This window comes from Chelonia mydas, chromosome 15 (genome assembly GCF_015237465.2).
Source record: "Chelonia mydas isolate rCheMyd1 chromosome 15, rCheMyd1.pri.v2, whole genome shotgun sequence".
NCBI lineage: Eukaryota > Metazoa > Chordata > Testudines > Cheloniidae > Chelonia > Chelonia mydas.
In genome coordinates this window covers 30,984,379-30,997,226 of record NC_057856.1, presented here as the reverse complement: position 1 = coordinate 30,997,226, position 12,848 = coordinate 30,984,379, and the positions used below count along the sequence as shown (strand labels likewise).

The following is a 12,848-nucleotide window of genomic DNA, read 5'->3' as shown; positions in this document are numbered from 1 at the left end:
AGACATGGGTTTGAAGCACAGGGGGTGCTGGGTAGGACTGTGTATGTTATTACCTAGAGTGCTCTCTCTGCTCACAGGCCCATCCTAGCAGCACTGGGATCTGGGCCCTGCTTGCAGATTGTAAGGTATAGGTGTTTGTGGGAATGCAATGAGTTCCTGTGTGCTTTGCCAGGGGAGCGTGGTTTCCCCTTACTCGTCTCCAGCAGGTGCCCTGGGACTGGCAGGAGTGTCTCAGGGCCTCACAGATCCATGGGCCATTACTGCTGCCTGGAGGTGCTAGTCTGACCTCAGAACATACTTGTCAGTGTGTGATGCACCTCCTCTTTTCAGTTCCGTGAAACCCCTTGGGTTCAGCTGGGGTGTCTGTGTTCGGAACCTTCTGTCAGGGTGGGGCAGGAGCAGAGCATAGCTCCCCCCAGTGAGTGTACTGGGGCTGTGAGAGTGAGAACCACAGCCCTGGAGAGTTGATACAGTGTAGGCTTTGGATCCTACTGGGACTGCATGGGCATGAAACCCTGCTCTGAACATCTGTGGCTGCCCAGTTTGAGTGATACCCTGCATCTGCCTGCTCCACTGAACTAACGGGGAGGGGGTCCTGAACTTCAGCAAGTGACTCTGCTCATGGCTGGTTGTGTTTGTGTTCCACCCTGCTAGGATTGTGAGCACGCAACTTCCACCTCCTCTCACTGCCAAGGTTCTCCTTCAAGGAACAGAAGCTGCAGAAAAGGTATGTTGTTAAACGCAAGCCCAGCGGCATCAGTACCCAGTCTGCGAGTTACTTGCACCATAGATCCAGCCAACACTTCATGCGATGTTAAATGGTTCTACTGTGTAATGAAATTCAAAATTCCTGTTCACGCTCAGGAGTCAAGTCAGTGCTGCTGTTCTTGGGAGCTTTTTTCCTGTCAATATTTTGGCTATTGAATTCTCTTCAAGATGCCAAAAATATCAATCACCCTGGGATTAATCTGGCCAAAGATTGCTGGTTAGCAGCATGCAGAATGAATGAACATAAAGATCACCTTTCACCACCACTTACATTTGCTGAAAAATTAAATGCTTATTATGTGATTTCAGTTCTTCTTCCCAAGAAACAAGGGGGAAATGCTCATTGCTAATTCCGTACTTATTGTTCTTAAAATAATAATGGGAGCCTGGAAAATGTCCTTTGCTGAATTGTAAACGTGTGGCCTAACACAATTTGATCTATAAAAATATATTCAATAAATAGATCTATTACTTGTTCTGTATAGTAACTTCTTAGGTGAGTATCCCAGCTCTTGCATCAAAATAACTCTGAACCTTACCCTGCATCTTATTGATCTGTTACAGGGACTGTTTCGTTGTCTTTAGTGTTTGCTATTCATGTGTGATCCCTTTGTTTACTTGTTCTGTTTGTTACTAACTTCATACTTCGTTCAGGAGGCGTTATGCTTGCAGGTCTGTGTGCAGTTGCATTACGCCACTGGATTGGGAAAGCATCTGTTGCATCTGCTTTGACATTGGTTCCGGGAATGAACAAGGACTGAGCCCTGCCATATTTATGCAGAGACAGTCAGGGCTAGGTTGTGATACTTTTCCGCATCTTGTGTCATATTTTGCTTCCTGGGTAGCTCCACTGAGCTCAACATGGCTCCCTGAGGAGTAAGTCACTGTAGAACATGAGTAGCCTTAGCACAGTATCAAGGCCTGATCCAGAGTTCACTGCAGTCAGTGGGAAGATCCCCCTGGGATTGGGCCTGTGTGAGCGCCTGATGGCTAATATTGAACACAGTCTTACTGTAGGCCAGTGATAACTGTGTGTTTTACTTTCAGAGCGTACCTGGAGGTGGGGAGGTGCTGCAGGAACATGGTAAGCCACACTAGTCGCACAGTGTAAATGGGGAACTGCATCGCAGGAGAATACGGCCCTTTCTGGGCCTGGTTTCCCTCAGCGAGCCCGATTTTACCCTCTACTGCCATTAAAACATCACAGGGCAGATCTTCATGCTGCTTCCATTGAAGCCATAGCTAAAGTGCCAGGTGCATCCATTTGGGTAGGACAGTTGCCCCCCGGAGTGTGTTAAGTGGGTATCATGAGGTGGATCTAGGCACTATTTCCTCATCTAGGGGCAGGTTCTCCCACAAATTTTGTGGACTCCTTAACAGCAGATGTGTGTAACTTCAGTCCCACACGGTGGTGTGTGTCGACTTGGTCAGTGATGAAACCATGAAAGCAGAGGGTGTGTAAAGGTTGGGGCATAAGGCAGGAGTTCAGGTTCTGAACAGCGACTAGTAACTTCTTGACTCTGTCCTTAGTCCCTTTGCTGAGTTAGACCTGAGAATGTCCAGCTCGTGTCAGGCAGCTCTTCCTCTGCCCTCTCCTCGCATCCTCTGCTGTGTCTCTGGGACAGTCAGAAAAAGTAACAGGGTATTTAACTGTGCCTGGCGTTGTTTGCTAAAGTGATCAGGAAAAGGCTGCCTGGTTAGTCCTGTGCCATAGCCTGCACAACCAGGCTGCAGGCCTTGGCCAGAGGCCGCCTTCCTCTCCTCCTCCAGGAGGTCTTTGCACTGATGGAGTCTGGTGTCTGTACAAACATTTTAATTCTCGCTGGGTCTGTGTGTGGTTTTGCTCTCGCAGATCCCGCATTGCCTCAGGATGTCTGCATCCTCCCAGTTTCCCTAACGGACGATGAAGCCACAGCACTCCGGGACTTTCCAGTAGAGTGGATGACTAGGTAGGAAGTGAATCTGTGATGCAGCAAAGGGTCTTCTCAGCAGCTGAGACCATCCCACTGCAGAGCCAGGGCTCACTAGCTTCTGCTGCCATCTTCCCTAAGAATAACATGAGCCCCAAATAAGGGGGTACTGTCGAGTTGTTAAAACTACCATCGTCTGATGCTTGTTGGGCTGGATAGCTCTAACTGGCTGGACTCCACCCTCTGAGGAAAGGGCTTGAACTGCTCTCTGCTGCTGTACTCTACGTAAAGCAAAACCACCTCCCCGCCTCAGACTGACTGACTGGCTGTGCTGTCATCTCTCAGCCCACTGTGCTCTGAGTAAAGCCTTTGTGCTTGAGTGTAAGGCAGCCGCATTCCCAGGGCAGGTGATGGGACTGTACTGCTCTGCAAGTCCCTCACTCTCCACCTAACCTTATAGTGAGGATCCTAGAGGTTCGACGTGGGCACAGCCTATGAGATCAGCCAGCCCCTCCGTTGCTGGGGCAGGATTTAATCTCCGACGGAGGGTGGATCAGGTTTTGAACAGGAGACGGTGGTTTGTTTTTCTGATCGTTCCTGGCCCGATTCCCCAAGTGACTGCTACTTACTGGTTAACCGAATATCTAATCTTGTCTCCTGTTAGGTTGCCCACATCTCCAGCAAACCCTAAAGGATCTAAGATCACCCTCCACTCACGGGCATTCTTGGATTCGGCCCGGGTTGATGAAGTCCGAGGCCAGCATGGCCTTGTGGTGAGAGAGCCCCCCCCACAGGCCTGGGGCGCTGCCAAAGCAAAAGATGCTCTGAATCCCCCAGATGGAGCACTGAGCAGCCCAGGCAGCAAAAGCCCAGTGTTGAGTTCTGCCCCACTGAAACCATCCCCTCTGTTGCAGAGAGAGCTGGGAGCCCTGCCCAGCAGTTCCAAACTGCCTGCTGCAGAGAGCACTCAAGACACAAGTGCGGCCCTGGGGTCCTCTGACTTTCCAAAGCCTTGTGCCCTGGGGCAGGAAGGTCGAAGCACTACGGAACCTGTAACCAGCTCTAACACTAGGGAGCGGATGAAGTCTGAATGCTGCAGCCTCCAGAGGCGTCACTCAGCCAGTGGCAGCCACTCCACCTGCTATCCTTCCAAAGAGATGAGGAGAAGCCGCTCAAGCGAACGTGACAATCTGTCGAGTGTAGACAGTCAAGACACCAGCAGCCAAAACAGAACCTTCAAAAGAGGAGATGGAGCAACCAGGGATGACGCTTCCGGGCAGGAGCCTCTGCCCAGTGCTGTACAGTTGGGGCAGAAGTTCCCTGCCGAAGATTGTGGTAGGAACCAGTTTCCTGTTGCTGAAGTCCGGGAGAGCCTATGCAGTGGCATTGCAGAAGGCCCAGGCTCTCCCAAGAGCAGAGAGAACGGTTTGCCTTCACAAGTAACTACTGGGGTGGACTGTCTAGCAGCAGTAGATTGCACAGTGTCGGGCAATCAGGCCAAGCTGGTTAAGATGATCTTGTATATTCACAGAATTAAAGGGTTAGTGCTCTTGCTGCTGGCGGAGGAGCAGTTTAAGGATGACCAGGGGTCCATTGAAGATGTGGTAAGTAAGAAAAAGGTCGCCTTTTTAAATTAGCAAATGTTTCCTATACTTCCTGTCTTGTGGTAGTGTGGATGGTGGCCAGAGCTGAAGAATGGGAGTTGGACTCCTGAATCCTGTTCCCAGCTCTCCCATCGGTTGCTCTGTGACCTTGGAGACAAGTCCCTTTACCTCCATGTGCTTCAGCTTCCTCCAGCCTACCTCACAAGGGTCTAGACCTTCGTTAATTAGTGTTTATAGATGAGCAAAGTATGAATGTTGCTGTGACTGAGTAGTTGTAACCTCTGACTAAATAGCCAGCCCTACTCCAGTGTCCCAAGCAGAGCTCACAGGGTGGCTCGTGCAGGATTCTTGGTCTGTGCTCCACTGGAGGGTTTAACCACATGCCAGGTGCTCACGCAGGCAGAGCAGCAGCAGAGAGCTAGCCCTGCTTCTGAAGTTTAATTCCAACCTTCCGCGTTACCGCTTGTGACTCCAGAGATACCAGTGAGTTGTGTGTCTGGCGGCAAGTTCATCGAAAAAGAAACAGTGTTTGAATGCGTGGCTGCTCACAGCCCCATGCAGCTGGCTTCCTTACCCATGGGGCCTGGCAGGTTGGTGTCATTCTACAGGGGAGCTGTGGCACGTGATCAGAGGGCATCATGAGGGCACTCGGCGTCACAAGGTGGGGTACCAGAACCCAGTGCCAATGCCTCTCTTGCTCCCTCTGCTGGCTTTGGTTAGTGTGCAGGCTTTACCGTCCAGTGGTGCTATGCAGTGAAATGCTCTGGGCTGCTGGGGAAGGACACACCAGCTGATGCCACTTCCCTAAGGCATTAGAGTTTGCAGAGCTAACATCCAGGCTGGGCCACTCCCTTCTCCAGGGACCTTGCCCATGAGTAACACCCTCATTTCTTTAGCTGTCAGACTCAAGCCCAGACTGTTAAGCCAGCTCCCAGTGTCCACTGCTGTTTTCATTCTGAATTGGGCAGGACTCTGAGCTGTGCTCAGTAAGATGCAGGACTTGTGACCTTCTGGCTGTCACCTTGTAAACAGGGATGCCCCCTCAGTGCAGTAAATGAGGAGTGACTCACCAAGAAAGGGACATGCTGGAAAACCAGCCAAGTGGTTGGCAAGTGCAGTGCTAGCTTTCTCTGTCTCAGGCCGATTCCACCCCACCCATGGCACCTGGGCCCCGCTTCTGATTCCCATTTGCCGGGGGTGCTGTGGCTCTGCAGATGGCTCTGAGGGAGTGTGTGCTCACCAGCTCTGCAATGCCTGATCATCTCCTGCTTGGCCACAACCCGGCTGGCTGGAGACCTCTGTCTGCTCCACCCTGCCTCCTGGTCTGTTTGTCTCGCTCTTCAGTGAGAGAACAGCTGAAAGGGAAATCTGGCCCAGCTAACCCTTCCAGTTTGTGCCTTGTTTTTAAATTGCCACTTGCTAGCTGAAGAGACACCTGGCCCACTTCTCCCCTTGGAGTCCATGCAGAAATTCCTAAAGCAAGAGATGGGGCCCATGTGGGGTCCAAAGTGCCTTACCCACAGCATTAGAGCCTGTGATTGAGTGGGAAGCATCGAATAATCAGTATCCCCATATGCACTGTTTAAGCTGGGTATGTTGCATTTCTGTTGGGCAGTGAATACGGACGAGTCCCTTTCCCTTTCTGGCTCTCCTGCAGTACCGCACTGCTATTATGGTTGGGTGGTGGATGTTGTAGAGAGCTGTTCACCAAAGCTCTTCCTGTTGGAGTTGAATCTTTTAAACACTGGGTCTGATCTTAGGCTTTGCAGTTGCAAGAGCTTGTTTTTACACTGCCTAAATTTTGGGCCAGACCTGACGTGACGGGGTCCCTTTGGCTGGACACTTGCTCTAGGTGCAGGATACTTGTTGGTCCTCGATGGCAGAAACACACCCTCCCTGCTGTTGTTTTAGGTGGGATTGTGGTCTAGCAATTACAGCAGGGGACTGTCAGTCAGCACTCCTGGGTCCTAGTGTTGGCTCCATCACCCTCTCTGACTTTTGGCAAACCACTCAGCCTCTCTGTACTGTTTATACATCTGTAGAATAGACTAACCGCCAGCTCCCAGGGGCAGGAAGGCTGAATGAATGAATGCGTGTATAGCTCTGTGAGGCCTTTGAATGCAGACACCAGAGAAGGCCAGAGCATTCTAATCACGTAGCTTGAATAGGCACAGGAAGTGCGGACCATCCCATTTCAGTGGGAGGGTGTTTCTGTGACACAGACCCTCAGGGCAGAGCAGAAATTGTCATGCAAGGTCTGTCTCTGTGCAGACAATTGGAAGCATCTTTGGATTTATCCCTTCATTTTGTTGTACAGAAAAGAGAACCTGTTCTGAGACCAGCAGGGTCATGAGTAGAGTTGGTATCACCAGCATGGTGAATGGAGGCTTAATCCTCCCTGCAGCTGAGGAAAGAACAGGGATAGCCTTGGGGATTAGAAAACTGACCTTCCTAGCATTTGACAGGCAGCAGACTGCAGTGGGAGATCTTGTCCACCCGGCCTCATCCAGGCAGTTCAGCCTGTCTGTGCACCCCACAGTAGTAAGAGACAAAGAGGTCCTCCTGTGTCTTGTTGGGCAGCAGTCCCATCGGCTAATGCCCAGTCTGAGGCAGTGTGTTCTTGGGATCAATGGTAGCCCATGAGTTATTTGTAGAGGATCTTAGTCGGGGGTGCTGTGGTTTGAATGGAGTCGGGGGCAGAAGGACTGTTTCCACAAGCCCATCCAGCTCAGTGGGAGGAGGGTTAAAACCCCCTTTGAAGCTGTGAAAAGCTCCGTTGTCTGGAGGGAGAGTGGGGGCAGTGGGACACCCAGGGGCAGGGTGCATCTACCACCTGGCTTCTGCAATTAAACACAATTCAACTGTATTACACTGTAACCCACCTAACACTAATTTTCAGTTACAGTAGCAAGTGGCTTCTGCCATCCCAGTAATCAACAGGCTATTCGGTTACTGCTACAAAAAGTAGCAGACAGTGCCTTCTGAAAATGGGAGCCCCATAGAGAAGCACTGGAAGGTAGTAAAGTCACTGAGTCTTGCATCCTCCCATTGGTGAACTGCAATTGGTGCTTGAAAGGCCCTTTTCCCACAGTGGTGTCCTCTGCCAAACCCCTTGTGTCACTGACTTGTGGGCCAATGAATGGACGGAGATCCACCAGTTAATACCAAACAGCCTTGAGGTGATAACGCTTCCAGGGATTGGCAACCTGGGCTGGATTAGACCCAGCATTTCGGTCCTTCTCGCCGTCCCTGGGGTCGTTTGCATGTCATCCATGTTTGTTGTCCGGGCGGGTTACAGCCCTTGTTAAACAGGGAAATCTGCTCTGATGCACGTTTGTGTTGCACTGTTTGCAGTATCACAGCAGTCTGGCTTCTCTCAATGGCCTGGAGGTTCACCTGAAGGAGACTTTGCCGAAAGACCATTCCTCTGCAGCCAAAGCCACCTACAGCTTTACTCACTATGACTGCATTCAGAACGTACTCACAGGTGAGGGCTTGTCTTCGTGGTTCTAGGGCTTGCTGTTTTGCAGTACACCCAGAAGAGGAGTTAGACAGGAGAACGAGCTTTGCTTTAACTTTCATGCGTTAACATCTCATGCTCCAGACATTTGCCTGAAACACTGTTTGCAGTTAGCACAGCCCTGGCTCATCCTTCCTTCAGAAACGGCCTGGGCTCCTGCTGGGTTTAAGATCCCGCTGGCAAAGGGCTCTGCCCGCTTGTGTGGGGTGTGTTCTTCCTGTGCTTGTACACAATGATCATAGCGGTTCTGATAGTCTGTGATCAGCCTGCACCGGGCTCGAGCCAAGTGCCAATGCGAGAGTGGGCAGGAATCTGCTTTTGGGCAGTCTCCTTTCCAGGGCAGTAATGATTCTGCCTGACCGTCTCCTGACGGCTAGATCACCAATATGTCTTGAAAACATCTCTTTCCCCCCGTGGTGTAACTTCCCTCCCCGCTCCTGAGTATAGCAGCACAGGGCACTTGTCAGCAAGTCTCTGGCTGTGAGAAGGGACGATGCTGGACGTAGGAAGCAGGTGATGGAACAGTGATATGGGACTGACCTCTGACACAGCGAGCAGCAGCCCATGGCAGCAAGGCTTAGGGCCCGGATTCACAGACTCTGGCTCGCAGGGCTTGGGCTACCGTGCTATAAATAGCTGTGTAGATGTTACAGCTCTGAAGCCAAGCCCACCCCACTCTCTAGGCTTCAGAGCCCGAGCTGCACTGTCTACCCAGCTATCTTTAGTTATCAAGCCAGGCTCGGAGACTCTAGCCCTGGGCTGGGTAGATCCCAGACCACCTCTCCTCATTCCAGTCCATCCTTATGCCTCCCTTCTCCTGCCAGCCCCACAGACGCTAGCCACACACCTTCTCCAGCCCAGAAGAGAGGGACTAGAAAAGAGAGAGAGACCAAATGATTCTGTGCAATCTCTGCCTCAGGATTTCCTAATCACCGCTCCACCCTGTCCAGCCTCTTGGATCGTAGTCTCTTCGGGAAATTACTTTGGCTTTATATTTGTGCAGTGCTTGAGGACTCTGTGAGCCAATAACATACCTTCATCCCCATCATGCCAGCTTTGAGTCACATGGGGTGTTCCTTTGGCTCTATTCTCCGACCGCCCCAGCAGGGTGCAGAAGTCCAGCATCCTCTCCTGCTGACCCAGCTGGGGCAAACTACCCTGCACGGGCAGCTTCCTAACCTATCCCTCCTCCTCTGCAGCAAACCTGCCCCAGGTACTGGGCGCTCAGGATCAGCACTTCCTGAGAGCTGCTAGTCTCATCCACTCTGACTTCAACCAGCTCCCAACTGCTTCTGAAATGACAATCAGGTAAGGGCTGCCTGGCGCCCCCTCCTCTCTTCAGCCATGGGAGCCGCTCACTTCCAGAGGTGATAGGGTGAGGAGGAGAGTGGGGAGCACTTCAGAACACGCTTGCATTTTAGATGAGGAGCTTGAAGCTACTTGTCTGCAAGAGGTACAGTCGTGCTGGTTGGAAATCCCGGCCCACGAGCTCTGTGTAGGACCCAGGAGAGCCAGGCAAGGGAACCTTACAAACTCTCTTCTAAGGCTCATTGTGTTCTGCACACTCCATAATCCTAGAGCTGCCTCTCACCAAAGGCCAGTCAGCTCAACTCATTTCCTGATGTTCAGTAATTAAACACAGGCCGTTTGATTTGCTGCCCACAAGTAGGGCTGGGTGCTGTGTATCTAGGCCTGATCTTCCTAGCAGAGTGAGTAGTGCCAAAGGTTTGGATGAAGACGTAGTGCTAGAATGTTGCCAATTCCTGGCACCATGAGGTTCTAAGCTACCGCTTTAAATATAGCTCTTCCTAGTAAACTTGTGTCTTGGCTTAGAGCCAAAGGCGCCTGAAATTGGCAGTCTAGTTTTGTTTTCTTGCATGGCTTGTTGGGTTGGAAACAAGCTGTAATGTGTGTGACAAACTAAATTCTGATGCTGCAAACAAGATGGTCTTATCGCAGTCAGAGCCTTTCCTAGTGTCACGGTCACTGCCTCCACCCTGTTCCTTTAACTGATCCCAAGGAACTGGTTCCGTTTGCATCCACACCAGCTGCTTGGCCTTCACAGCCATGCCTGCACTTCCATGGCTACTCTGCTGCCTTATCGTGTTAGTGTTCAGGCGTCCTGGGAAACTCTGAGCAGCTCTCCCTTGCTGCCCGTGCCCAGAGGGGATGCGCCCAGTGACAGCAGGAGCACACGTGGCAGGAAGGAGGAGAATCCAGGCTATCTGTTTACACAGGCCTGGGTCCACACTGCAACAAACCAACCCCTGTGTATTAGATGGTTTTAGGCAGCAATCTGTGAGCTAGGCCTCTGACGGGGGACCTGCTGAGAGCTGCCATGGCTGCTACCAGTGTGGTCAGTGCGTTAAGTTGATACACTGGCGAGGGGTCAGAGAAGAGCCATGAGAATGATGAAAGGGTTAGAAAACCTGCCTTCTAGTGATGGACTCAAGGAGCTTACTCTGCTTATCTTAACAAAGAGAAGGTGAAGGGGTGACTTGCTCAGTCTGTAAGTACCTCTGGGGGTACAACAATAAGACTCCCCAGTCTACCAGCGAAAGGTAACAATCCAGTGGCTGGAAGTTGAAGCGAGACAAAATCAGACTGGGACTAGGGTGTAAATGTTTAGCAGTGAGAGTAATTCCCCACTGAACAATTCACCAAGTGAGAGCAGAATCTCCATCACTGACTATGCTTAAATCAAGATTGGATGTCATTCTAAACGCTCTGCTCTAGGAATGATTTGGGGGCAGGTCTCTGGCCTGTGCTGTACAGGAGGTCAGACTAGATGGTCCAATGCTCCCTTCTGGCCTTGGAATCCAGGACTCTATTACTGTGGGGACAGCATGCATAGAGAGAGACATCATTAGCTGGCTACAGACCCCATGGAGAGAGGGGCTGCCACCTAGAACTGGCTGGCTGAGCTGTCCTGCTAGAGTTTGACGTGCAGGTGTGAGTCAGACCAGCCTTGGGGCACAGTGTCCCCTGGAACAGCTGGTCGACATCTTCATGCTGGCAGCTCGCTGCTTCACGGGTACTGTGGGGGGAGCCGCTTCCAGCCAGCAACAGAGACTCTGCCTCCTCCAAAGTAGGAGGCTGATACATGTGAACAGTGTTTATCCATCAGCCCTTGGTGTGCTGGGTTTGCCTGCCAGCTAGCCAAGTGAATGCTTAGGAGGGTGAATATCTGGTGTAGCTGTGGCAGTGGAAGGGTTAATCCCAGCTGACTGGGTGGGTTGGGGAGGGGAGGGGAGGTGGGTCTTTTCTGGGAGGAGATCAAGACCTGTCTGATGGTGGGGCACCTTGTCAGCCTTTTGTTTTCCCAGGGTTTAGTACATGACATTTGTTGCTCACGCTGTCAGACATAGGTGCACCCTGCTCTTATGAAGTGGTCCAGCAGGAGGAGAGCCAGTTGGGGTGCCCATGCCTCTGAGAGCACCCTTTATTCTAGTCCTTGGAGCTGGCAGTTTAGTGTCACGCTCCCATGTGTTCTAATGGAACTTGCGAAGACCATCAGGGTGCTTACTTCTGTCTCCCAGAGCCTTGACCTTTGCTTTTCTTCCTGCCCCAACAGGAACGCCTCCACTGCCGTCTATGCCTGCCAGAACCTGGTCCAGGAAACGTACTTCCAGCAGCTGGCCGCTCCACTGCGCAACTCAGGGGTTCCCAACCCTCATGACAGTGCATTCAGCTTACCAGGCAAGGCCAAACAAAAGCTGCTGAAGCATGGGGTGAATCTACTCTGAGCATGGTTTGACCACCTGGAATGGCCTGTCCAAATCCAAGGCAGAAGAAGCTCTGTCTCTAATAAGCTAAAATGCCAGGACTTTTATTCCATGCCAGCTGCTCTTTAAAGAACCTGGGGGCACAAAGCTTTATTTGCGTGTCGTATCCTTGGTTGGTTAAACAGTGAGTAACCTGGAGCCGCTGAGTGCTTTGCCCTTGGGATGGTGTTCTGTATTGCCAGGTAACCAGCATGCTGTGTGCTTGCTATGGGGCCACTTTGCATTGTCGAGGTCTAGTATGGTAGGAAATGTTGACTGTTACCAAAGAATCAAGGAGGCAGATTTCAGTGGCACAGTGCTGCTCAGGACTCACTGCTGATGCACCTGGCGTGCCTGGACTGAAAGCGAACAATTTGCTTGCTCTCAGTTGCACAGGGTGATGGGTTGCTGTGCAAAACCTGCTTTGTGAGCGGTCTGTCGCTGATTCTCGCTGTGAAATTCCTGTGCCTACGCTCCTAGTCAGTCAGACTTCGAATTATTTACACCTCTGGAGCTACAGAAATGATCCCATCACCAGGTAGTGCCTCACCTTGAATTAACAGTGCTCTGCATATTGTCAGACTAACAGGAATAGAAGGAGAACTAACAATTGTCTTGCAGTAATACGAAGCACTTAGGTTTTTATCACAGCAATGTCTGGGAGGTCGTCTAGTCCCTCCATCTGTCTTCAGCATTCCTTACTTTGGTGAGCTGCTTAACACTGGCCTTCCAAACTGCCCACCAAGAGCAGAAAACCACTGTAACCTGTTGTCTCCCCGCAGCATCCCTGCCTTTCATGAGTGCCATTACGATATCCATGTACAGGCCTGAACACACTGTGCTCACAGCCTGTGGTGCAGGGCCCGGGCCTGTGCTGTACCTGCACCCAGGACTTCGGTCTGTCTGCCACTCCTCCTATGGAGACACTTCTACTGCCAAAGCTGACCTTACCTCCTTGCTTTCTTGCTACCTCCCTGAATTCAGCTCTATTGTATTCGCAGAGCCCATTAGCTGATCACACAAATAAGCTTTACAACTCCGCCACAGCTGCCATCTTTGCTGAAACAAACTGAATTTCATTTTTGGCAACTTTATGGATTGCATCAGATTAGCAATTAAGGCAGCGTAGACCTGAGCCAGGTGATTGACACCTGTCATCTCTCTGAGACCATTTTGTGTATTTCACAGATTGCAGCTGCTCTGTGCATGACCATCTATGTGGCAGTTGAAATAAAGTAAAATAAAGAGGAGTCCACAGGACTCATCCATTCACTACTAGTCA

The 12,848-nt window shown here is 51.2% G+C and overlaps 1 protein-coding gene across 14 annotated transcripts in view; it reads left to right on the top strand.

Annotated features, from left to right (window-relative positions):
• Window positions 1-12,848, top strand: part of HPS4 (HPS4 biogenesis of lysosomal organelles complex 3 subunit 2) — a 22,627-nt gene extending 9,779 nt beyond the window's left edge. For 6 of the 14 annotated variants that reach the window (XM_037878702.2, XM_037878701.2, XM_043529530.1 and 3 more), the window contains 7 exons: window positions 655-727; window positions 1,816-1,852; window positions 2,621-2,717; window positions 3,343-4,282; window positions 7,637-7,769; window positions 9,002-9,110; window positions 11,377-12,848. In XM_037878702.2, the coding sequence (XP_037734630.1) occupies window positions 655-727; window positions 1,816-1,852; window positions 2,621-2,717; window positions 3,343-4,282; window positions 7,637-7,769; window positions 9,002-9,110; window positions 11,377-11,548 (1,561 nt within the window). In that variant the 3' untranslated portion in view covers window positions 11,549-12,848. The remainder of the gene's footprint in view (window positions 1-654; window positions 728-1,815; window positions 1,853-2,620; window positions 2,718-3,342; window positions 4,283-7,636; window positions 7,770-9,001; window positions 9,111-11,376) is intronic. The other 8 variants (XM_043529536.1, XM_043529532.1, XM_043529537.1 and 5 more) reach the window with 3 other exon arrangements.